The 26,632-nt window shown below is 42.5% G+C and overlaps 2 protein-coding genes across 4 annotated transcripts; both read left to right on the plus strand.

Annotated features, from left to right (window-relative positions):
- The first annotated feature begins 2,262 nt into the window (after positions 1 to 2,262).
- gtpbp8 (GTP binding protein 8) lies at positions 2,263 to 14,852 on the plus strand. Of its 3 annotated transcripts, none has more exons than XM_083776046.1 (9): positions 2,263 to 2,365; positions 4,244 to 4,444; positions 4,751 to 4,904; positions 7,490 to 7,588; positions 7,771 to 7,901; positions 8,334 to 8,433; positions 10,187 to 10,305; positions 13,034 to 13,171; positions 14,775 to 14,852. In XM_083776046.1, exons 2-8 carry the CDS (start codon positions 4,272 to 4,274, stop codon positions 13,122 to 13,124), a joined length of 867 nt encoding a protein of 288 aa, XP_083632172.1. In that variant the 5' UTR covers positions 2,263 to 2,365; positions 4,244 to 4,271; the 3' UTR covers positions 13,125 to 13,171; positions 14,775 to 14,852. The 3 variants fall into 3 exon arrangements, with proteins under 3 accessions (XP_083632172.1, XP_083632171.1, XP_083632170.1); XM_083776045.1 differs by having other exon boundaries at positions 14,673 to 14,784; XM_083776044.1 differs by lacking the exon at positions 14,775 to 14,852 and having other exon boundaries at positions 13,034 to 14,157.
- slc10a2 (solute carrier family 10 member 2) lies at positions 14,775 to 25,765 on the plus strand. The gene is made up of 6 exons (XM_083776043.1): positions 14,775 to 15,286; positions 18,170 to 18,288; positions 19,012 to 19,100; positions 23,518 to 23,693; positions 23,969 to 24,126; positions 25,032 to 25,765. Exons 1-6 carry the CDS (start codon positions 14,883 to 14,885, stop codon positions 25,214 to 25,216), a joined length of 1,131 nt encoding a protein of 376 aa, XP_083632169.1. The 5' UTR covers positions 14,775 to 14,882; the 3' UTR covers positions 25,217 to 25,765.
- The last annotated feature ends 867 nt before the right edge of the window (positions 25,766 to 26,632 follow it).

Here is a 26,632-nt window from a genome sequence, read left to right on the forward strand (position 1 = left end):
GATACTTGGAAAACAACATTGGAGGAGGTGTTGATTTAAACCGAAATTGCAATAAACACATGGGGGAAGTCCTCCATCCTGTGCAGTGGCCCTAAAGATTTAGATATTTGATTAAAGGCTGTAATACTGACCTTTTCCTCGGATCACTGTCTAAATCACCTTGATAATATTTCAGAATCCAGACAACAAAAAAAAACTAAAAAAACAATATTGCGATATTGTGAATTGATCCTTTACATTATGTCATCTAGGTTTCTAATCGGGCACAAATTCGGACCAGAGACTCCAGCTGGTGAATGTGTTTACCGGTAACTAGCTGTAGTGGGAAGTAAAGCCAGTGGTGGACTAAGTACTCTAAGTAGAAATACTCAGTATAGACGTGTTAGAAGTGGCCTAGATGTCCTGTAATCACAATTTTACTTGAGTAAAGGTACAAAAGTACTTTACTGCCATCAACATACTTGCTGTACCAAACATGAAAGTATTAATTATGCATTAGTAATACATGAATGTGTTTGTTCACAGTGTTCATCACTTTAATGTTGCAGCTGTTAAAGTTGGGGCTGATTTTAATTACTTGGTAAGTCTAGCTTAATAATACATAAGTTTGGTATTAATAATGTAAATCTGCAAAGTTACAAGGACTAATAAGAACAATAATTATGTTTCAGATGTAATTACATAGTGTGATGTAATAGTGCATTGTATGCCTCTGCCTCACGATTTTTCAAAAATAGCAGACCTACAAGTTTTTAGATCTGCTATTTTTCAATAGCTAAAGCATAACATAATGCTAACACCAAAAGGTGTTCCCGCCCAAAATGGGTTAATGAAGATTTTGTGAGAATTCACACAGTGACCATGACCTTTGACCATCTACATCTAATCAGTTCATCCATCCAAGTGGATGTTTGTGCCAAATGTCTTGAAGGTCCCTCAAGGTATTTCTGACTGAGATACTGCAATGCATGAGCTTGGGACAGACATGATGAGGTCACAGTGACATTGACATTTGACCTTTTTGATAACCTGCTTCTGATCAGTTTATCCTTGCGTCTAAGACTCTAAGTGGACATCATTTGTCAAATGCCATGACATTCACTCAAGGTGTTACTGTCTGAGATATTGCATCCACAATGTTGGGGTGGACAGATGAATGGAGAGATGAATGGAGGGACGGACAGACAGACAGACAGACAGACAGACAGACAGACAGAGAAAAACATACTGAAAAACATACCTGCATGGCTATATTGTGGTAGAGGACGCAACATGGAAATGCTAAAGTAATGTCAAAGGACCTTAGAATTGCACTTAAGTGCAGATTTTTGTAACTATGGAATTGTTGTCAACATCAAACCTGATACACTCTCAGGCGTCTTACTGGTAGTAAATGTACTAAGTTACTTCCCACCACTGTATAAAACAGGTCCAGCTCAGTGACTGTGCCATCAGTGAGTAGCATACAGTTCCACCTCATGCATCAACAGAGGAAAATGGAGCTCAGTCCAAAAACGGATTCATATAAGTGAGTTATATTGTGTTGACCTGGGTAACATTAAACACATGGATAGAGAGAGATATGATCTCATCACAGCCTGTTTAACCCTACACTGATATCAGTTGTTGCTTGTTATCATATGGGGGTGCACTTTGATTTAGAATACGTTTTGTTTGAAATAAAACTGAATTCATTTGAAAGCTTGACCTTTGGCAACTACCTGTATTTTTGTCCTTTGAACTGTGAATATGGCAGTAGCACATTCAAAGCATTGCTGACTGAATAATTACAGTCTGATAAAAAGAAAATTCAGGTTTTGCTATAATTCATGTGAGAATTATATAGACCTACAAAATAATTAAATTATACTGATAGGCGGCTACATGATATACGTACATAGAGGTTCGGACGGACACACACACACACACACACACACACACACACACACACACACACACACACACACACACACACACACACACACACACACACACACACACACACACACACACACACACACACACACACACACACATTTATTTTTAAGTGCTAAATTAATCTTATGCTATTAGAAATGTATGAAATTATTATATATCATGTATAAACAGGAGGGCGGATCTAATGTATAGACTATAATACATATTGCAATTTGATTTAATTTATTTTTGCAGATCCATTGTCAACGAGGGGGAAACGGGGTGCGGAACCAAGTCACAAAAGCAGCGTTGTTATTGTTTCCTGGGACTCATTTTAGTGTTGCACCGCTACAGAAGAATGGTGGATTTGGGAGGAGAATTGGACAAGTCGCAGTGAATTACTTTTATTTACAGCAGTATAGTATTTAATTCCGCCGTTTTCACTCATGTAAGTCACATAATGGACATCAATTATTGTCTGTCCCGCATTTGAATTGTAATAATTAATCCGTAAAGTGGTTTTATTATCCTGGACCCTTGATTACCTTTTCTGTATTTAAGTGACAAATAGAGAAAAGGTAAACAATCGTGCCGAAAGGCAAAAGGCATGAATGATTATCCTGTCAGGCAGGTGCCAGTTTTGGAGAAATGACATTGCTATGAACGCTAAGCTAGAAGTCAACTTTGGTTCACATGATAATCATGACAGTCATGTTTCAGGGCTAGAAGTCAACATGAAAGTGTAAAACATTATCGTATAGCTAGTCGCAATTTTCCACTATAGATTTTTGAGTGCCACTCGGTGGTGTAGCCACTCCAAGGAACAGCAATGTCCGTGTTCCCGTGTTGGTTCACCTACCTATGTGTTGGTTAATGAGCACCAGTATATGACTATATGTGCCAGAAACAGAGAGAGGGATAGTGCTGCACTGTTGCCTGCTAATGAGAGAGAGAGGGGTGGGGGGGGGAGTTGCACCACTCAGTTCACACGGGTGTGATGTTTTATTATTATAATGCAATGAATCTATAGAGTTGCAATACCCTCCATTGACTCCCCACTCATCCAAATTGCTTTTTCGATCTGCCTGTATTAAACGACGATAAACTCACCAACATTGCAGCTGTAGGGAAAGCTTTATCCTCTTTTAATCTGCAAATGGTTTGTTTCATAAAACTCCACTGTAGACATGTTATGAGCTACTTTCAAGAAATTCTGTGCAGGTGATTATTTTTTTATTTTAAAGTGTTGGAGTTAGGAAGCACTCGTTTTTATTAACGGTCGCGCTGCTGCCTCCTGCATTACGTGCAAATTCGAAACAGGTGGTACGCAGGGCCGTCCACCTGGCCGTCCACCTGTCCATAGCTCTAATGCGTTGCATTAGAGCTATGGAGCAGAGCTAGGCCGTTCAGTGACTTCGACGAGTCGAGTGCTTCCAAACTCCAACAAGAATCACCTGCACAGAATTTCTTGACAGACAGTAGCTGAGTCACTCATAACATGTCTACGTGGATTTTTATGAAACAAATGCTTTGCAGATTGAAAGAGTAATTCAAGATTTCCCTACAGCTGCAATGTTGGTGAGTTTAACGTTGTTTAATACAAGCAGATCGCAAAAGCAATTTGGATGAGTGGGGAGTCAATGGAGGGTACTGCAACTCTAGATTCATCCCATTATAAAAAACTCTAGAGTTGCAAATTGTGTACATCATACTGACTGCCAATTTGCTATTAATGATCATGATAATGAGGAATGCCATCTTTTTATTGAACATCTTTAAACATGTACAATGATACCTCATGAATGGTATAGCTTCTAAAAACACATAAAGACACCCTGGAAAGTGTTCTAAATCTTCTAAACCTCATTAAGATATATTTTTAGCAAAAAGGGTGAAGTGTCCCTGTAACGAAGGCTCTCACTTCTATTCATATCAGGAGGAGGGAGAGTTGGTCATTGGACATTAGTCTCCATATATGGGGGGATATTCGACTAGGACGTCGGGCTATATGACATTATGTCATGTCTAGTACGACTATCCCTATATTTGGTCCGGGTTGACCTAATGCTGATATCAGATCGATATGATCTTATTGGCTCAGTCATCCTGACAAAGCCTAATCGGATAATACATAATACAGGTCTGCTCAAGGCAGAAGGCGGAAGTGGACGCATCCTGGTTTAAGTTCTAACTTAAACTGCGGCGGGTTCTAACCTAATATGTAATCAGCAATAGAGCCTTGACTATTTTATAGTCCCTTTAAATGCCTTTCAGAATGCAGCTTTAAGCAGTCACATCTACCTTCTAACCCTGCCTCTGTCCTCAGGTAGGGCTCACTACTGAGTGGAGACCAGATGTTTTGTTGGAGGTGGGTTCCTTGGCTGAAGCCCGGGGCTCACTTTAGTTCTGTGCCTCGGTGTGGTGCTCATAAGCTGGCCTCGCTTCAGTCTGCAGTCTCCCAGATGTCACAGACAAAACTCAGAGGCCTGCTTTATCCCTCCGACCAGCTGGAGGCTTGCCTTGACAGGTCTGCTGTTCTATGACTTATTTATATTATTTGTTCTAACTGGTATATGCAATTATGCAGCTAATACAGTGGTTTGGTTATACTTGAGTAATTGTCATAGTATTGTAAGCTAGCCTGTTTTTAGAGGGTCTTTCTTTATACACTATCAGAGTTCAAATAAACATTTTAATGGTTTGAGAATATTAATGTTGCTGCGTCCCACAGAAACCCATTACTGGATGCCAGGTTGTTGAACTGCTTCAATTCAACTGCTTGTTGAATTGAATAAAATAAAAATAAAACATTAATTTAAGCCAAACTCGACAGGTCCGTGGACAAGAGCCAGTTCCAACTGTTTCGTCCCGGTGTGGAGGATTTGTTGGAAGCAGAGAAACTGTTCTGCTCGTCTCCCACGCGTAAGATCGATTATCTCACATCCGCTGTGAGGATGGATCACGTACCCAACCTGACACAGCCTGAGGTCAGTGTGTGTGTGTGTGTGTGTGTGTGTGTGTGTGTGTGTGTGTGTGTGTGTGTGCAGTATGTGTTTGCGTGTGGGTGTATGTGCGTGCGCGTCTTTCGTCGATGATTAATCAATAATTGTCATAATTGCAATGAATGATTTCATTGTGTTTTTTGCTTTTTTAGGATTTGTAAACGGTAATCTCACATGAAAGATTTTACAAATAACTTAGCAGTTGAGACGACTAACAGTCCAAGTCCACACTAATTCTCCATACTGTATACATGGATGGATAATGAATGAATGAATGAATTTTATTTATATAGCACCTTTCCAAACATAAAGTTTCAAAAAAAGTGCTTCACAGGTTAAAAAACAACAATAAAAAACAACATCAAGAACATCAGAAATAACAAAGCATAGAATCATCAGAACAACAAACATCAAGGAACACTAAATAAAAATATACATACACATATGCCTACATACATATACACACAAATAAAACTGAAATTAAGAAAAGCATTTGACATACAGGTGTGTTTTTAAAAGATTTATAAAAGCGGGCAGTCTCAGCTTGCCTGAGAGCCAAGGGGAGGGCATTCCAGAGCGATGGTGCGCGTGCCGCAAAAGCCCGGCCACCACGGGTGACAAGGTGGGTTCTGGGTGGGACAAGAAGGGCACAATCAGCAGATCTGAGTCTGCGCACCGGCCTGTGGGGTGTTAGCATGTCTGTGATGTAGCTGGGGGCTAGTCCATGTAGGGCTTTGAAAGTGAAATAGTAGGATTTTGAAGTCGATTCTGAAACTTACAGGGAGCCAGTGTAGGGTAGCCAGGATTGGGGTGATATGCTCACGTTTTCATGTGTTTGTAAGTAAACGTGCAGCAGAGTTCTGCACCATCTGGAGGCGTGCTATATTATTAAGGGGTCAAGACAGCTAGGCCTTTTCGGGGAGGGGTCAGAATAAATGACGGACGTTGGACTGTTATTCGTCTCAACTGATCAAAATGTTCAAAGCCTATTACAGAAATATACACAGAAATTAGTAACAATGACTGGTACCAATAATCCAAATAAATAAAGTACTATAGTGGAAACACGGTATATCCATAGTACGTTTATACAATATTATCAAATATTCCAAAATAGTGAACATGGCTGATCTACAAGCTCACAATGTGAGCTAGTGGATCAGCCATGTTTGTTATTTTGCATTTTCCCCGACAGGAAAGAGGCGTGGCGTGGCGTGTGTGTGTGCAGAGCTCATTGATCGTGTAGACTGATAGCCGTCACTCTCAGTGTCACGAGACTGCCTTCATAAATCATAACTCAGATTATGCAGCGGCCCGGAGCTTCAGAACGGTGTCTGTGCCTCCTCCTCCCACAGTTCATCCATATTTAATAGCAGCTGTTGGCGCTTCCTAACAAATGAACAGATTTATAACCTGCAGAGAGCAGCGGCGTTGACCCTCTGGGCTCCAAATGAAACGCTGTGGTGTAGTAGGACAGAGGCATGTTAGTAGCTGCTCTGTCACAGGGCCATGAATCCCTGGCCTGGAGAATTCATCTCCATGACGCGTGGGTCAAACTTACAATTTATATCACGATATTAATGGACGTTCAGTATTCAATATGTTTCCATATTGCCACATAGAGGTACAACAGTTAATTGAACTAATTTATTTAATTATTAATTATTAATTATTAATTAAACCCATATAAAAGTGAAAACTGATTTTTTTTTTCTTCTTGATTTGTTTAATCAAATAAGGAATCAATCGAATATTCACTATGAAAATGATCGATAGTTGCTGCCCTAGCCTAATTGAGATTTTAGTTTGTCGCAGATAGCAAATAATTACACACTAAGCAAAAGTGTCCATTTGAGGTTGTGAAGTCTTAGAGAGTTGAGATTAAAATAATCACAATATTTATGAACAAAAAATTTCATTCAATATTCAATATGTTTTCTCTAAACTACCTAAAGCTAATGAGCCATTGGTATTACTGTTGTGTATCCTGATTTAATTTGTATTTGTTTGCCCGCTTTTAGTCTCACCAAAGCATATCTCTACACATCTGTCTCCTCCTAGCTTTCTTTTTAAACACTTCTCCTATTGGTACAAACAGCTGCACAACTATGCCAGTATATGTACAGTAGCTCCATGAGTATGTATATTGAAATTATATTGAACTGATTTTGGTTAAAAATTTGTATTTTTTAGTATAGAATATTTTGCATCACATTAATTGATGTCAAATACTCAAATTATGAGATCATGTTTAATGCATAATTGACCAGCTCAAGTAGAGGGCAGTCGTAATAATTTGTTGGTTTGTAGTTCAGAAATGATTGAACCCGTTGATGAACTTTGTGTATAATTGAAATGTTCTTTGATAGGATGACCTGGATGGATGAATGATATAAAGAACAAATGATTGAGTGGAAGAATATATTAATTGAAACAGTCATTAATAATAATTTGTCTTGTCTGGCCTGCACAGAGCAACAGTCAATATCATATCACACATTGTTGCTAACTTGCTATACTCTGTATGTATTGTAAGTAGGTATTAGAAATGAAGTGTGTTCATTTCTTAGGTGTGTTTTATTGGGAGAAGCAACGTGGGAAAATCATCTCTCATCAAAGCTCTCTTCTCCTTGACTCCTGAGGTGGAGGTTCGCGTTTCCAAAACTCCAGTGAGTAGAACATGGTGAAATTAAGCAATGAGCCACAATAAGGCGTTGTTCGACTCGACACAACGCATCATGTTTCTACACCGTGTAGACTAGAGTATAGTGTTGCTGTGTTTTTAAATAGAAGTTGTTTATTAACTAATAACACACTCATGAGGCTTGGCTTCCATCTGTTTCTTCCTCAGGGTCACACGAAGAAAATGAACTTCTTCAAAGTAGGGAAGGCATTCACCATCGTGGATATGCCGGGATATGGCTACAGAGCACCCAAAGACTTTGTAGACATGGTGGAGCCTTATCTGCTCGCAAGGGAAAAGTAAGCATTTCAGTAAACATTACACTAGCACTGCTAAGGCTTTATACAGCTTGCCCACTGTTATATTGTGCAGACAACGTATCACTTGACATGCTGTTCAACATATTCAAGTGTCGGTACTCTGCATTGCCAGGGTTCTTGCGTGGGTGGAATAGGCTCCCTCCTTCTCTTCTCCATCTCTCCTCCCCCACTCACTCCCTCTCTCAACCAACCCCTCTCTCTATCTTTCCCTCTCTCTCGCTGATCATGCTCTGGTCTGACGCACCATCCACCTGGAAAACGAGTGCACCTTTTTCAATCCGACTAGTTTTCTAATCATACTGTAGCATATACATATGCCACACGCACGCATGCATGCACACACACACACACACACACACACACACACACACACATTCACCTGACAAATGCCTACTTGTTATTTGTTTTCAGCCTGGTGAGGACGTTCCTACTGGTGGATGGCAGTGTTGGTGTCCAGAAGCCAGACCTTATCGCCTTGGAGATGTGTGAGGAGGTCAGACGACCTTATGTGGTATGGAAACTACTAACAATAATGTTAACAACCTGCAGTCTCTAGGCTGTACAGGTTTGTGCTTGCTTTATGTGATCGTTGTGAGCGTCACATCAAAATACATTTATTTAGGGGTGCAACAGTTAATCGAGAAAACTGATTTAATGCCGGCTGCGCCCTCTGTGTCACATACACCTCTGTGTCTCATATAGCAACTTTTTTTTTTGTATGAATTTGAAGGTTTTTTTTAAAAAATCCACAAATAAAAAAAAAGGCAAAAATCTACAAGCTCACAATGTGTTGTAACGTCGCAACGCAACACATTGAGCATTTTAAAAAGAAATCTTTTAACGATCCTCTCCTCCCCACCACACCCACCTTGGTGTCGGCAGCAGATGAATGTTGAATGCTCCCACTCAGCTATTTAAAACCTGCCGCCTCTGAAACGGCACCACAGATGAGTTATAAATTCATAATGATGTGTCTGTGCACTTAAATATTCATGCTCTTCAGTTATTAACTCATTGACCACAGCTAAGGCGGTGACATAACAAGGCTTTTGGTTGATTAAACTTCAGTGCTAAAACAGAGCTTGATACATGGTTCAACTCCTGAATAACAGTAATACGATTTAAAATTAATATGATTAATCTCTGCCAGCCAGGCGACTCAACAGGTAATAGGATTGTCATATTGTAGGCCTGCACGTTGAGCAAACTGCAGTGTATTTAAATAGCCAGTAGATGTCACTAGAGCTGCTTCTTTTCGGAATTGAAATCAAATCAGTCAATTTGAACATACATTACTCTACAAACTTACTGTGTAGAGTCTACAGGCTCCATTGAATTCTGATATTGCTTATTAGAAAACAGAAGCATTAGCAGAAGTGACTTCTGCTCATGCTTCTGTTTTCTGATAAGCAATATCAGAATTCAGTGGAGCTTGTTATGTCTGCTGCATTTTATTTTACAGCTTTATGTAATTCTAAGAACGTCCATTTTATTGTATGTCGCAGCACAAATATGCATGTGTAAAATAAACTTTGTCCAAGCATCCCACATTTAAGAAGACATTAATAATGAAAAACAGTATATAATAACTACAAGTAATAGCATTTAAATCTGACATATTGGAATATTACTGTCATTGTGCACCTTACTACATTTACTAGGATACTATTTAAATGTTTTGTAATTGTACTTTGATGTGCAGATGTTTAATATTTAAATGCATTGTAAGATTCCTTATCTGCAATGTGTTGATGTAGTGTAATTGAAAGAGGTAATTAAACACAGTGAGTTCACTATATTTTATTAGAGGTAGGTAATAGGTATGCTGGAATAGTTTGAGGATAACGTTCATTAGAGAGTCCAAAGGAGGTGGGAAAAAGCGAGAGAGAAAAGCAGGAAGAAAGTGGAGACACAGCTTTTATTGTTTTTGTCTGAAGAACCGTTTACTGTGCACCCTTTTGCCTCCGTCAGCCTGTATTAATGGGGAATAAGTTTGAGTTGAACTTAACTTTATTCCCTAATACAGGTTGACGGGGACAAAAACGTACACACTGAACTGTACAACAAAAGCTGTCTGTCCAGCATGAACAAAGCAGCCTCTGTTTCTTCCTGCTTTTCTTCTTCTCTCTCTCTTTTTCCCACCACCTCTATTGTTCTTGCTTAGCTCACCTCCCTCCGATAAAATCAAGGAACACACTGACTGTGTTTAATTATTCCTGTCATATGCAGGTGTTCATATATTTTAATATTCCCGTCATGTGCAGATGGTGGTGACTAAAACGGACAAGGTGCCACGAGGGGCTCTGCTCTCTAACCTGCTGCAACTTCAGGAGCTTGTAAAGACTCAAACGACAGGGTGTTTCCCACAGCCCTTCCTGGTCAGGTAGGACCGTCTGAACTAACATGTCACTCTTCATAACAAAGTGGAGCAGACCCACAGCACATCCTCACTTAGCGTAATAGTAATGGGCCAAAGAAACAGAACACACCTTCCCTGCCCCCTCTTTCTCCCTGCCTCCCTCAGGCTTTGGCTTGGCGACACAAGCGTGGTGTGACACCCCACCAATCTGTACCATGCAATATTCTTCTGTTGGTAGGGGTATTGTTAACTCTTGTTTTGATTTTCGTGGTAGATTGGATGATTGCACTCTCCCACAGTAATTAATTAGGAAAAAACGACACAGCCATTTCCATACTCGGCTACAACAGCTTGGCACCTCTACCACTCTGCGTACCGGAACACCAGCGTCCACTTGCCACTGAGAGACAGACAGTGTAGGAGAGACAGACGGTAGGAAAGCTGAGAGACAGACAGTGTAGGAGAGACAGACTGTAGGAAAGCTGAGAGACAGACAGTGTAGGAGAGACAGACGGTAGGAAAGCTGAGAGACAGACAGTGTAGGAGAGACAGACTGTAGGAAAGCTGAGAGACAGACAGTGTAGGAGAGACAGACGGTAGGAATGCAGAGAGGGAGACTGTAGAAGGGACATATAGTAGGAAAGCTGAGAGGAAGACGGTGTAGGTAGGAGAGACTGACAGTGTACCAGCTTACAGGGAAGACGAATGCACTGGCACAGATATAGATTATAATTTTTAATAAATATAATAATCACAGTTGAATTTTATGAGGTAACATCCCAGTGCTGCTGTTACAGGAAGTCTGATGACAGTGCAGATGTCCATCAGGTCAGATAGATATCTGTGATCAAACGAGATAAGATAACAGGACGACACACACACACACACACACACCTCCCTGTTCTTTTAATCACTACTTTTATTCACTAGTACACTACTCACGTGCACACAGTCAGAAAGAATGATGTACATGAGATGCCAGAAATGTATGTTTTTTAACTAGAAAAGCAGTTCCTGCAGAAACTGCATGGACTTTCTGAAAACCTGCAATGTATATGATGCACAATAGAAAATGTATTAAAGCTGAAGTAAAAGTTTGTTATTTTTACAATTGGCCCGGTGCCGTGATGATGGATGGTGACTTATCACTGCCACCCAGGAAGTGGCAGAGGCTTGAATGTGTTTTTATGACAACCACAGAAAGATCTGACCCTTCCTCATGCAAACACTTTGTGATCTGAATGAAAGTCAGTAACATGTATACATTTGATACACGCACACACACGCACGCACGCACACGCACACACACACACACACACACACACACACACACACACACACATACACCTGTCCTTCAGCCTGATGGCCTCAACCTTGTGTGCGTGCGTGCACAAGGTCGATGTCGTCTGGCTGAAAGACAGGTGTGTCAAGTGTGGAATGAAGATAACACTGATGACACTGATAACAAACTGATAAGAAAGACCCCTGCAGAGCTACTACTTCTACTACACACGCACGCGCACACACACACACACACACACACACACACACACACACACACACACACACACAACTTCTGGAGACATTGCAATGACTTCCATTCATTAATTCCATATTCCCTCTATAACCTCATGAAACGTCATCATTCAGTAAATACACAAAATCTATGTACCGTAATTTCCGGACTATAAGCCGCGGCTTTTTACCCATGATTTGAACCCTGCGGCTTATACAACGGTGCGGCTAATCTATGGATTTTTACAGCTAACGCAGAGCCATCTCAGGCTCTGAGCTAACGTAGCTGCGGCTTATAGTCCGGTGCGGCTTATAGTCCGGTGCGGCTTGTATATGGGATTTTCCCTAAATTTGGCTGGTGCGGCTTATATTCAGGTGCGGCTTATAGTCCGGAAATTACGCTATCTAAATACGTACGTGTCTGTAATCCACGTATGTCGAGAACCGTTCAACCGACCAACTTCAAATTTGACCCAAGCGTCGTAGACGACCCGAGGGAGTGCAGTGCCCGGTGTCGAGTCGGTCGGATTGGCGGTTGTGCAGAACCACCATAAAAGGCTCTGGACGTAGCCCAAATGAACCAGTTGGTGGGGCATGCATTCCCTATTGTCATTGTTCCCAACTTGCATCTTTCCCAAGTAGGCTGGTGCCCGCTGGCCGCAGGTAGGGTGTAATTAAAGTCTAATTGCCGACACCAATTTTTGCATATGTGGCCTACTCTACGTCAGGAACACACACAAACACACAAAAAGCACATGCACGTATGCACATACTACTATGAGGGTGAAACATGCCAGACAATGAACATATTCTACAGCTCATTTCATGCTATATTTAATGCATCAAAACCTCGTAGTGCCTATCAACCCCCCCCCCCCACACACACACACACACTTCAGGTAATCTATATGTAAAGCAGGTTGTACACACTTATACTTTACTGCTTATTAAAAAAAAATGCACCCCTTGAATTTTGAAGGCACTACTGCGTTGCTGTCATTAGTTACGCCATTTGTTCTCTCATCCTCCTGAGTTACATGAAGGGTGGGGCTCAACACACACACACACACACACACACACACACACACACACACACACAGAGTGGATCAGAAGATTCAACTGTAGTGTGAGTGCAATAAAACAGCGACTGATCTTGATCTGTCTGTCTGTGTCTCTGTCTCTCTCTCTCTCTCTCTCTCTCTCTCTCTCTCTCTTTCTCTCTCTTGTTCCCCCCCAGCTCCCATAGTTTCTCAGGTGTCTACGTCTTGAGGTGTTTCATCGCTCACATAACAGCGAACCTCAAGCTTGCGGCCACCAGTACAAGCTGATCTAAGACTACCTGAGTATAATGGACTATTATGGAAATACTGCACAGGTGAAGCTTTAAATGTTTCTAACAAACCTTGAAAATAAATAATTGTGTATGTTTAAACATGCACATCCTGGTTATTAAAATAACATCAGATCAGTCATATTTTGGACTAGAGAGTTGAAGTTCAGCACGGTCGGTAAATGGTGCATTTATGTAGCACTTTTACATAGATTGTGCATTACATTCACCCATTCACAGACACACACACATTCATACACCGATGGCAGAGGAAACCATGCAAGGCACCAACCTGCACGTCAGGAGCAATTAGGTGTTCATAGTTTTGCTCAAGGACACTTAACTCAGAGTTACTTGACAGTAACTCTGGGGGAGCCCGGGATCGAGCTGGGAACCTCGCGGTTCCTATCTGGCCTCTCTACCGGCCACTGCTGCCCTGGTTGGTGGGCTCATCATGTTCAAAATGTAGAATATCTGTCTCTGCTCTGTTCTGTCCAGTGTAGGATATTGTCTTTCTTTCAGAATATCTATATAATGACTTTATATAGACTTTATATAGAATCATAAGGACATGTAATTAGTGAATAGTGACCTCAGACTTCACTGTGGGAAGGAGATTAACATGTTTGATCTCTGTTTTCTTGATTTAATGAGGAATGATTCATTTTAATCAGTTTCCTACATGGAATGTTAGTTCTGTACATTTTATGGGATAATGCTGTTTTTATTTGACAATAAAAGTGAAATATGCGGTTAATGGTATGAGTTGGTTGTTCAATAACTTTTGTGTTAAATATTTCCCCCTTTAGCTTTTAATAAATGACAGAACCCAGGGAGTGAAAAACACATGAACAAACTGTCTTTCACTCCTTTTGCATCTTTCATTAGTTTTGAATATTAGCTAATTCAAAGTTGAAGATTCTAAATTATTTCCCTATGATGTTTGGAAAAGGTATAGTGTATGATTGTGTCTCAACTTTGATAAATCAAAGGATAAAACTATGTGTCATTTTCATCTCATTTGTTTTTAATTGCTGTCTGTATGGGTGTAACTTATCTAGCCAGGAAACTCTGATTCTCACTATTTAAACAGTTACTTTGGCGTCACTAAGTGATTGGGCACAAATCTAACAACTTACAATCTAACAACCCCAAATGCAGGAGCTTTTACAATGTCCTTTCCCTATTTTACTGTGATTGGACTTGACTGCTGGCACTCCTAATGACACACACACACACACACACACACACACACACACACACAGGACATTGTGTTGTCAGGGTGTGTCTGCCGTCCGCATGGGTTTAACACTAAAGGCATCTTACAGTACCCTCACGGTGGATGATGATGCTGCACATGCCTGGAAGAGTCCAATAAAGGTTTTAAAGGCTCAAAGGGCGATAAAAGATGAACATGGTGTAATCACATTTATTGTACTGTAGTGCGAGTTGAAACGACTTTTGTCTTTATATGCGTGTGCTTTTAAACACTGACCTCGTAAAAATGAAACTTTAAGCACAGGTTAATTTTTTACTTTTTTTCCAGCATTTCCCACCCTCCCGTCCAAATTTGTAAGTCGCTGCTGGCTAGAAGTTAAAAAGCAGCAGCGTGTCAGTCCTCATTGTGTTTCTTGGTCTCTGTGGATAGCAGCAGAGCCTGCAGAGGAACCTTCTAAGGCTTGCCACGCCGCCAGGGACATCTTTACGCCGTTCTTCACAGAGTCGGGAAGCCTCCTTTTCTTTTATCTTGTGAACCATGACCAGCACGTCCGCCATGGCCACCACTGTGCTCAGTGTGGCATGCCCCTCCGATGCCACCGTCTGCTCGGGGGCCAACTGCCTGGTTCCTCCCAGCAACTACAACGCCATCCTGAGCATGGTGCTGAGCGTGGTGCTGACGGTCATGCTGGGCATGGTGATGTTCGCCATGGGCTGCACCGTGGACGTCCACAAACTGTGGGGTCACATCAGGAGGCCGTGGGGGATCGTCATCGGCTTCCTGTGCCAGTTCGGCATCATGCCCTTCACGGCCTTCGCCCTGGCGCTGTCCTTCAACGTCATGCCGGTCCAGGCCATCGTCATCATCATCATGGGCTGTTGCCCCGGAGGTTCCAGCTCCAACATCATCTGCTACTGGCTGGACGGAGACATGGACCTCAGGTGAGTCATGATGGGCTGAGAAGAGGAAGGGAAACATCAATCAAAGGTCCAGTAGTCATTTTGATTAGTTGGGCTGTAACGGCTGACTGACTGGTTGTGTCTGTGGGGTCAGCTGCTCAGCTCACGGGTTAGGGTTAATAGTGTTAACAATAGGGCTGAGAGATTTGTTCAGATTGCAGGGAAATCTGATTTGTTTCTCATATCTGATCTTTAGGAGTGAATGTCCACACTGTAATTTGTAAGTCATCAGATCAGATTTTTGTATTCAGAATTTCAGACATCGTCGACCTATATCTGCATTAACAACATAGGCAGTTAGGCAAGTACTGCTTAACTTATATACTGTCGCAGTGTCCAAACTGAGACACATCTGACTGGTTCATTGTTACCGTCACTGGATGACTGACTGGTTCATTGTCTCCACCAGGCCGAAGGCATGGGGAGAGAGTATGTTTTGCACTCCGTCCGTCCGTCCGTCCGTCCGTCCGTGTGTGTGTGTGTGTGTCCGTCCGTGACCAGCTAATCTCGGCCACCGTTAACCCGGTCGATGCCAAATTTTGCACACACACTCCCTGGATGCCAACGATGAACCTCTGCCCCAAACTTTCCAGAACGGCCTGCTATAGCGCCACCAGGAGGCCGCTTTGTGCAAAACAGGTTTTTGCACAGCACACCTACAGATTTTGTCCAAACATCACGCAAATTGGTACACAGTCTCTCTAGAGCCATTCAACCAAACCGGTCTTTCAGATTTCTCACACTCCATCCTGATTGGTTAAGATTGGCTTCCAAAGTTCACAGGAGTGCTCAGTTTCAAACAAAATGCTGCAAATCATGAACACATCGCGTGATTTCCGTGAAATTGTGCACCCACATTCCCACTAGGCCGAAGACAAAATGCCACATGAACAATTTCAACTCAGCCTCAAGGTGGCGCTATAACTGGCCGAAAAGTGTTTTTACCTCTAACTGCACGGATCTGTGGATAACCTGGTGGAGACCTGTGCCCAGAAGGGCACTTTTTCTAGTTGTTACTGTCACTGGATGGCTGACTGGTTCATTGTTACTGTCACTGGATGGATGACTGGTTCATTGTTACTGTCACTGGATGGATGGCTGACTGGTTCATTGTTACCGTCACTGGATGGCTGACTGGTTCATTGTTACTGTCACTGGATGGATGGCTGACTGGTTCATTGTTACTGTCACTAGGTGGATAATCTCTCAAGAACCGATTCTGTTCTGCGCTACCGAATCTGTCGGCAAGGCCACTCAGAATGTGATAGGGGGAATGAAAACACAGGCACACCACAGGAAGTGGGGGGCTGAGGCTGTGCCAAACGGGCCAACATCCTGTTATACACATTCTACTGGGGCCTGCCCGCAGAGGCAAATTCAAAGGAAACTAGAAAAAGTGCCCTTCCGGGCACAGGTCTCCACCAGGTTATCTACAGATCCGTGCAGTTAGAGGTAAAAACACTTTTCGGCCAGTTATAGCGCCACCTTGAGGCTGAGTTGAAATTGTTCATGTGGCATTTCGTCCTCGGCCTAGTGGGAATGTGGGTGCACAATTTCACGGAAATCACGCGATGTGTTCATGATTTGCAGCATTTTGTTTGAAACTGAGCACTCCTGTGAACTTTGGAAGCCAATCTTAACCAATCAGGATGGAGTCTGATAAATCTGAAAGACCCGTTTCGTTGAATGGCTCTAGAGAGACTGTGTACCAATTTGCGTGATGTTTGGACAAAATCTGTAGGTGTACTGTGCAAAAACTTGTTTTGCACAAAGCGGCCTCCTGGTGGCGCTATAACAGGCCGTTCTGGAAAGTTTGGGGCAGAGGTTCATGGTTGGCATCCAGGGAGTGTGTGTGCAAAATATGGCATCGAAAAACTTGTTTTGCACAAAGCGGCCTCCTGGTGGCGCTATAACAGGCCGTTCTGGAAAGTTTGGGGCAGAGGTTCATGGTTGGCATCCAGGGAGTGTGTGTGCAAAATATGGCATCGACCGGGTTAACGGTGGCCGAGATTAGCTGTTCACGGACACACGGACACACGGACACACGGACGGACACACGGACGGACGGAGTGCAAAACATACTCTCCCCACATGCCTTCGGCCTGGTGGAGACAACAAACAGCAGAGGGTGATGTTTTTTCTTCTTTTTTGACTGGTTCATTATCTCCACCAGGCCGAAGGCATGGGGAGAGAGTGTTTTGCACTCCGTCCGTTACGTGAAATATTTCACAGACTTTCCTACTACCCTGAGGAATATATCCCACCCTTTTCACATTGGCCTGTTATAGTGCCACCAACAGGTGGATTTTTGCAAAACACATTTTTGGAACGAAAAAACAACAACAAATTGCCTCAAATCATCCAAGCACTTTTTCTAGTTGTTACTGTCACTGTGTGGATGATTGTTTGGCTCGCTGGCATTGACTGGGTTGTTGGCTTTTTGTTGGCTGCCTGAATTAATGTGTGATTGAACACTAACTGACTCACTAATTACTGAAATTACTGTACACTACAGTACTAATTACGGTTTAATAATGCAGCTAAAGAACAAACATCCTGTGTGTCTAAATGGAAATGACCTGTTGGTTTAATTGCTTTAGTTTAATGTAATGATGTTTAATTGGATTACTTTATGACACGTTTAATTCATTGTTCACGCACTCCACTCTAAGATACTAAGCTTCGTGCTTGCAAAGCTTTTTTTGCCCATGAAACTTAATACAGTATTACATTTATTGAATTTTTGTTTAATAAGTGTTGCTCTGTTCCAAACCTAAAAAGGGGTCTGGAAATATTTTTTGCCTGAATATCTTTAGATTTTTGAATGATGACATATGTTTCCATGTACCCGTTGTGTGTCCTCAGCATCAGTATGACTGCCTGTTCGTCCATCCTGGCCCTGGGTATGATGCCTCTATGCCTCCTCATCTATACCAGTGTCTGGACCTCTGCAGACTCCATCCAGATCCCTTATGACAGCATAGGTAAACACGTGACACAGTCCCTTATTACACCATACAGTAGGTAAAGACATGCCACACTCACAGGCCCAGAGGTATGAAACGTTCTGATCCGAAATGATTAGTTCTGACCTGTACTCTAATTGGATACGTGAAATTAATTTAATTCTAAGATTGGATTCGTTCCAAGATATTACAGAACTGTTGGGTATTCTATAGACCTGACCTAATTACATAAAAAATGCGATTCAACGGCCCACCACCGCAGAGGTTTTGAGTTTAAATCCACCAGGGTGCATGTCGAGCTTCTATACATACACAATTGGCTCGTGTTCGGGGGAGGGACGCTGGGTGGGATGGGTCTACTTTACGTCTTTACGCCCTGCCGGCGGGAGCTCCTCATTGGCAGGTAAGTTGGTAGGATACAACAGCATTTTTATTGACTATAACTTAAATTATTTTATTGTCTGTAAAACCCAGTGACAGCGATAGCTGTAGAAATAAAGTTAATGTATAACAACTCTGTGGGCACGGTGACGCAGTCGGTAGCGCTGTCGCCTCACAGCTAGAAGGTCCTGGGATCGATTCCCACTGGGGACGCTAGGGGCTTGTTCTCTCGTTTGCGTCATCAGTGCCCATACCCTAGGTGGGATGTCCTTTGTACAAGGTATTCCTGTACTTCTCATTATGTGGACATAAATAAACATTTCAAGTGTGTGTGTGTGTGTGTGTTTGTGTGTGTGTCAGGTATCACTCTGGTGTCTCTACTTGTTCCTGTCGCTTTGGGAATCTTAGTGAAACACAAGAAACCTGAAGCTGCCAAGAAAATACTCAAGGTAAGAAGGCAGACACACACACACACACACACTGTCCGGTGACAAAGATTAACGTGAAACCAGATCAACTTGAAATGGCGTCTCCGTCGTCCTAGTAACGGCTGATGTTCCATTGTGGTCCTACACGGACCCTACACTGCGTAGCTGTCCTCGTCAATGCCAACTTATCAAAACATACCGATCTGATTCTGGTTTGGATTAAGAAGCGTCGGGGAGACGGACGGACACTCACATTGCGTTGTGGTTGCACACCCTTTAGCCCTGTATTTTGTTGTTGTGATTGTTGTTGAGAAACAGGAAGACACTCTTCTTCCTGTGACTGTCTATGTACAACAATTCGTTTTATAAATGCAACTATGAGTAAACATATGTGTCACATACATTAACTATGCAGCCCATGTAATGCGTCAATATAAACGCATCGATGAAAGAATAAATACATACCGTAAATAAATGAATGTTTTTTTCTGACGGGGTTCGAACTTGGTCCTCCGTTTGTCGGCATAAAGTTCCCCAGTCATGGAGCATATGCCTACTACAGTGAGCCATTCTAGCCATGACAATTTGTAATCGTAATCAAATCATAGGTTATAAAAGCAGCCATCACAACTCAAAACGAACTGGGAATTGGATCAACTTGAAATCTCAGCAGATTCACACCGATTTCCAAAACTGTTTAATAAGCCTACAGATTGTTTTTAACATCACCATCTCACCATCATCACCTATATAAGTTCACCTTATGGTAATTAATGTTATACAGGCCACATAGAAATAGTAAATATGATGCATGATAGGTTAAAGTAACAATTTCTTTATAACATGACCTAAATATGCCCAAAAGCCACATTACACTGACGTGACTTGGTCAGTCAATGTGCTCCAAATTATCAAAGCGAATGGTGCTAATGTTTCAGTTTCACACACAATATTCTGCCCATTTAAAGCGTCAAAATAAACGCATCAACGGATGGATGAATATAAATAAAAGGCTCTCATCATGGGATTCGAAGTTTTGAACTGTCAGCACCTGTGCACCAGTCAGAAGCAACGTGCGCCATTCTATACACACTATCTGTTATCGGCACCTCAACAGGGCCAATATGGGTATACTGGCATACTCAGTGTTTCAGTATGTGATAATGTCACTGATGTCAATGACGGAGGCGCGCCGTGTCTGGTGGCCTTGAGCCACGTGAGGCACCGCCGAGCGAGGCGCTAGCCGAGCGAGTCGCCGTGCCGAGCGTTGCGACGGCCACCAGACCCGACTCAGCGCCGTCCGAGTTACGTCCCGATAGGCAGAGAATAGTATATATTAGTAGCCCTTAGTTTCCATGCGCCGACAATAGAGTTGGAAATGACACATTCAGCCAAACTAGGCTCCAGACTTCCCAAAACAGGTCAGGCTCCTACTTGGCCTCACCCCCAGAACCCACCTCACCCCTGCCCATTGACAGGCTGGAATGGCTTAGGATCGACGACAGAGTTTCTGCAAACTGTTAAATAAATATTTCAATCAATCAATCAATCAATCAGAAAGTGAGAACAAATAAAATATTTAAAAAAACATGGTAGCCTACAGAATCTTGCTTTTTGAAAACAAAAACGATGCCAAAGACCAAATAGAAATTGGGATAGAAGGAATAAAGGTAGGCCTATAGACAGAGGAGCCAGGGGCCTCAGTCATTCAGTGGTGTTGATATCTCAAGTTAATCTATTCTGTTGTTTTGAGTTGTGATAACTGGATTTGTACTCTATGAGTTATTTACTGTTCAGAGATGAAGTGCACATAATGGCACACTGGGCTATGCTTCAGACTGGTGTGCTCCTGCTGACATTGGGAGGAGTTCGAATCCTGTGAGATGTTGACAATTATTTATTTATTTATTTATTCAGTCATCCGTTCATGATGCGTTTATTTTGACGCTTTAAATGGGCAGAATATTATGTGTGAAACTGAAACATTAACACCATTCGCTTTGATAATTTGGAGCACATTGACTGACCAAGTCACGTCAGTGTAGCTTTTGGGCATATTTAGGTCATGTTATAAAGAAATTGTTACTTTAACCTATCATGCATCATATTTACTACTTCTATGTGGCCTGTATAACATTAATTACCATAAGGTGAACTTATATAGGTGATGATGGTGAGATGGTGATGTTAAAAACAATTCTGTAGGCTTATTAAACAGCCGTTTTGGAAATCGGTGTGACGAAAGAGATTTCAAGTTGATCTAGTTCCCAGTTCGTTTTGAGTTGTGATGGCTTCTTTTATAACCTATGATTTGATTATGATTACAAAATGTCATGGCTAGAATGGCTCAATGTAGTAGGCATACGCTCCATGACTGGGGAACTTTATGCCGACAAACGGAGGAGAAAGTTCGAACCCCGTCAGAAACAAACGTTTATTTATTTATTTATTTATTCATTCATTCATCGATGCGTTTATTGTTACGCTGCTTACGCATTACATGGGCTGCATACTATAGGCTACTCCAACAATGGTGATAGGTGCATTTCTAAAATGTAGCCAGGCTATAGTATTGTTGGAGATAGACAGTCACAGGAAGACGGGGTTGTCTTCCTGTTTTAATAACAACAAAACATACGGCTAGCCTGAGTAGCCTCGGTCCCAGGCTTATACTGATCTGCCGCTATCGCAATGTGAGTGTCCGTCTGCCCAAGAATCGGATCGGATAACGGATTGGGTATGTGTTGGCATTGTGAAAGAAAAAAAGTGGCATTTGCGAGGACAGCTACGCATTCTGTCGCCGTTAGAACATCTGCCGTTTCCACGGCGACGGATAACGTCATTTCATTTTGATCTGATTTCATCCAAATCGGATACACCGGCAAAAACCTCCTAACCTGTTCAGCTGGGTTCTCTCCTCAGTGGCTTGAGCAATTGATCTGAACTTGCACACAGGCATTGACCATCAGCATATGCACCTGTTTTACCCTTTCCCAAAATCTAAGCTGTTCATTTATGTTTTTGTGTAAACCTACAGTCTAGTTAGTAAGTAGAGATTCTGCGTCCCCTGTTCCCACTTTTTATGAGCGGGAGACGGGAGTGTGCTTTGGATATCATCATACTACTAGCACGGACATTCACACGTGCAACAAATCCTCCAGGTTGTGTTATTAGCACGTACAGTAACTTAGCTCAAACCGCCTAAACATCAACTCATGGATGTGGGAGAGTAGATCACATCCCTGGGTAGCACAACAGAGCAGAATGTCGACACTGCATGGCGGCATGGGGTCCAACTCACCTCACGGCTGAGGACAAAACCTCACTCTGTAAATCACAACGTGTGTGTGTGTGTGTATTCATTAAAAATATTGATGCAACGACGCATCGACTTCATTAACACAAGTCGATTCAATGTAGGAGAAGTTGAAAGTAAAAAAAACTAAACTAAAAAAACACATTTTCATTTGTTTTCCCCATATTATTTTTGCTCTATGTGAGTGTGTGTGTACAGAATTCAAACTGTAGGATTGGTTATTGTCACGGTCATGTCATTCTTTCCCGTTGCATCGGAGTTCAGCCACAGCCTTAATTAACAACCTGCAGCTGTGTTCTCCTTTGATGTGCGCTCTGTGCGTGTCCCACTAATTGACTGTAAGAGAAGTACAGAAGCGCGCAAACTTTGTCCCCAAACTGTACCCCCCTCCACCCCCGTGCTGACAGTGACCAGCTTTACTCGCGGGACGCATGAATCTCTCCGTCTCCGGTCAGTTCGGGTTGTTTGCATGGCTCAGAAAAGACGAAGCTTGAGGACGTTATGCTTGGAGTTGTTGTCGGAGGAGGAGGAGGAGGAGGAAATGTTCACGTCGTGAACGTGGAAGGTAATAGCAGATTGTATTCTGATCTGATGATGTGCCAAATTCCTGCTGGCTGCAATAATGTAAATTATACCTATGACCTATGTCTTCTATTGTGTTCTGAAGATACACAAGGTATTTTGTATTGTGTTCATATGGCTGGAGCGAGCCGGTGTGCTGTGCTGCGCTCAGTGTGCTGTGCCAATTATGCCTCGTCTGTCTGTTGCGTTCTCTTTTCTGGTCTATGTGCCAGTGTGTGCGTGTGTGCCACTGCCTGCACTGTTTAGTGTTTACAATTAAATGTATACTGTATGTTTTGATAATCATCGCCTTGCCATAGATACAGTGTGTGTGTGTAGCCTAGCTAGCCTATGTCTTTTCTAATGGGTTTCTGTGCCATATTGGAGAGGCCACTGTGTGTGCTGTGTGTTTAGTGCGGCTCCGTTTGACATGCTCCGTCGTTTGACATGCTCCGTATTTGAGCGCGCACCCCCACCCGTCCCTGTCGACTGGGAAAAACTCGTTAATGCCCTAGTGTGTGTGCTGTACCTTTCATACATTGTATTTGTGTGTGTGTGTAGGTGGGTTCTATCGTGGGCTTTGCTCTCATCATCCTCATAGCGGTGGTGGGGGGAGTGCTGTATCAGTCGTCCTGGACCATCGCTCCTTCACTCTGGATCATCGGTGCCATCTACCCGTTCATCGGCTTCGGAGGGGGATTCTTTCTAGCCCGCTTCGTAGGCCAGCCCTGGTACAGGTAGGACTGCATGTGTGAATGTTGCTGTACCTCCAAAATTGTTACTTCAAATTCAAAACTGGCATATCTACACATTTGTATTTTTAAATGGAAATTCTTAGATTTCTTGATTTTATCTATGACATTTAGATCTATGACACAAAGATTTTCATATTTTATTTATGCAGGATGTACTTCAGTTGCGGCCCATAAATGGGTCCCGACCATATTGAAACAATATCATTATACTGCTGCCTCATCACATTAACCGGGTGTTTCTGTGGTGGTGTTGTCAGGTGTCGTACCATCGCTCTGGAAACTGGCTTCCAGAACTCCCAGCTATGCAGCACCATCGTTCAGCTGTCCTTCTCTGCAGAGGAGCTGGAGGTCATGTTCGCCTTCCCTCTCATCTACAGCATCTTCCAGATGGTGGCGGCACTCGTCTCTGTGGGAGGTGAGTTCTTCATTTACACCAGTGCTTCTCCAATATTTTTATGTCATGTGGACCCCAGAAAGAGTAGCTACTACTACTACTTTGGTGGCAGATAATGGGGATCCAAATGAATACAAAATAAAGAACGTCAAGGACGTTATTAATGACGCTGGGTACAGATGACGAGCAGGCTCATCTTAAGGCGTTTGATATCGCTATGACATTGCCTCGCTGTGTTTCATTTTTGGAAACGCTCCGGTTGCTATGAATGGTTGCCAGGGCCCGCCCGCACTGCAAAAGTTTCTCAATAGCCGTTAGCTTCTGTTTTTTCTCTGGAACTAATTCGCTGTCTGTGGTGTTTACCAGATCGGCGATGTTCAGAGGTCTTTTCTGATTATCCGGTGAGCGCGATGGGAACATTGTCGTTTTCTAGAGCAAGGACTGGCCTTATTTTTGCTCTGTCGCAATAACGCTAATACTTTAGCATTCAAGATGGAAGCCAAAAGCGGACGTGAGTCATAGTGGAATAGCCTGAAAACACCCGGCACCCAAGAACCATCGATTTTGTCCACCAGGCGGTTAAATTGATCAAATGGCTGAGAAGTGCATTTTGATTTCTTAATTATTCGTTTTTCTAATTGAAAAAAATCTATTTTACTTGCTTGTAGATCAGCTATTTTTGCTGTTTTGGAAGCGTTTTGACTTCACAGTCCATTACATTACTTTAATGAAGTAGTTTTCTTATAGAAAATCTATTTTATTTCCCCAAATCTTTTTTTTTTTTTTAATCAATGATTGTAATCCATTAGTTTAACTGTTGCACCCCTACATGCATGCACATACCTGTGTCTTTCCTTACTTCTAAATGTGAGACACACAGCTTAATTGAGGTGTGTTGTACTGAGTCAGGGTGTTCTCTTTCCTAGGCTACCAGGTCTATAAGAGGCATTTCAGTAAGAGCTTACCTGCGACGGACAGTGAGTGTCCTGCAGTGGAGGCTGGTGACGATGGCGTCGTCAAACAGAAAGAGGAACTGGAGAATGGAGGCTTTGTCTCCGACGAGAACGGCAACACCAAAGAGAATGTGAAGATTAGCAACACTGAGCTGTGAACCGGGACCATGTCACAGACACACAATGCTGTCCTCTGCAGGCCATAGCCATGCATTGCAGGCCCTTTTTCCGTCTGCTGTCCCTGTGCAGATTTATGTGCATTTTGCTTTATTTATATTCCATATGTATGTTATTTATTTTTAACCATCCATCCATCTTCCATATCCGGAATCGGGTCGCGGGGGTAACGGGGATACCAAGGTGTTCCCAGGCCAGTTTGAAGATACTAGATGCCTGAACCACCTAAGCTGGCTCCTTTCCAAGCGAAGAAGCAGCGGCTCTAGTCTGAGTCTCTCTCGCCGGACTGAACTTTTCCCCTATATCTCATTTCGGCCACTTGTTCTTTCGGTCATGATCCACACTTCATGACCATAGGTGAGAGTATGAACAAAGATTGCTCGATATACAGAGAGCTTTGCCTTCTGGCTCAGCTATCTTCGTCACAACAGTACGGTAAAGTGACTGCAATACCGCCCCTGCTGCTCTGATTCTCTGGCTGATCTCCTGCTATGTCCTCCTCTCACTCGTGAACAAAACCCTGAGATACTTAAACTCCTTCACCTGGGGCAAAGTCTCCTTCTCTACCCTGACTGCACAATCCATTGATTTCTTGCTGAGAACCATGGCCTCCAATTTGGAGATGCTGATCCTAATCCCAGCCGCCATACACTCTGCGAACAGATCCAGTGAGAGCTGAAGGTCTCGGACTGATGGTTATTTTTAACCATTCAAAATATATTCCCCACAATATTTTTTTTTTCATTTCATTGTTTCATTGTTTGTATTTTGAAATGTTTGACATTTTTTTGTTGTGTGTGCGTGTGTGCGTGCGCATTTTGAATTGTACTTATTTTTTGTCATACCTCATGAATAAATATTATTAGATGTCTTATAGACGAACAATAGACTATTTTCTGTCAGCAATGTTTAATATTCTTTGTTTCTGTGTGTATTTCAATATATTCTCTGCTTGGCCATGGGTAAGTTTGGTTCTATGTTCCCCATTTACCTAAAAAAAAGGTTCTATGTTCCCCACTCACCAAGAAATGCAGTTAATATTATAATTAATAATTCAAATTATTAATAACATCTCTAAGCACACAACGGAACATAATGGGGAGAAATTGCTATCAGAAACTTGCCCTTTGGGTGAACTAAGAACACCCCCTTTCATTTCCACTGGTGGCCAATCCAACTGGAGCTACCTTCGCGTCCAGCCGTCCACCCGACTCCACGCATCGTGTGCTGGCAGTCAATCAGCGTTGATGTTGTCTGGAAGCATGGACATGTTTTGGCTGTTCGATTTTATTCATCCATTTCCAACTGAACTACTGCCGGAACTCAGCAACAGTGTAAAAAAACAATATACCAACGACGGACCTTCTTCAGGCATGATGCCTGAAGAAGGTCCAGAG

Source organism: Protomyctophum parallelum (genome assembly GCF_964188405.1).
Source record: "Protomyctophum parallelum genome assembly, chromosome: 11".
NCBI lineage: Eukaryota > Metazoa > Chordata > Actinopteri > Myctophiformes > Myctophidae > Protomyctophum > Protomyctophum parallelum.

Bases quoted from the DNA above. Each gene is read 5' to 3' on its own strand.
- gtpbp8 (XM_083776046.1), top strand. From the start codon at position 4,272: ATGTTTTGTTGGAGGTGGGTTCCTTGGCTGAAGCCCGGGGCTCACTTT. The intron at 4,445-4,750 runs GTCTGCTGTTCT...CAAACTCGACAG, and splicing joins CTGGAGGCTTGCCTTGACAG to GTCCGTGGACAAGAGCCAGT. The intron at 10,306-13,033 runs GTAGGACCGTCT...GTTCCCCCCCAG, and splicing joins CCACAGCCCTTCCTGGTCAG to CTCCCATAGTTTCTCAGGTG.
- slc10a2 (XM_083776043.1), top strand. From the start codon at position 14,883: ATGACCAGCACGTCCGCCATGGCCACCACTGTGCTCAGTGTGGCATGC. The intron at 19,101-23,517 runs GTAAGAAGGCAG...GTGTGTGTGTAG, and splicing joins CTGCCAAGAAAATACTCAAG to GTGGGTTCTATCGTGGGCTT. The intron at 24,127-25,031 runs GTGAGTTCTTCA...TCTCTTTCCTAG, and splicing joins GGCACTCGTCTCTGTGGGAG to GCTACCAGGTCTATAAGAGG.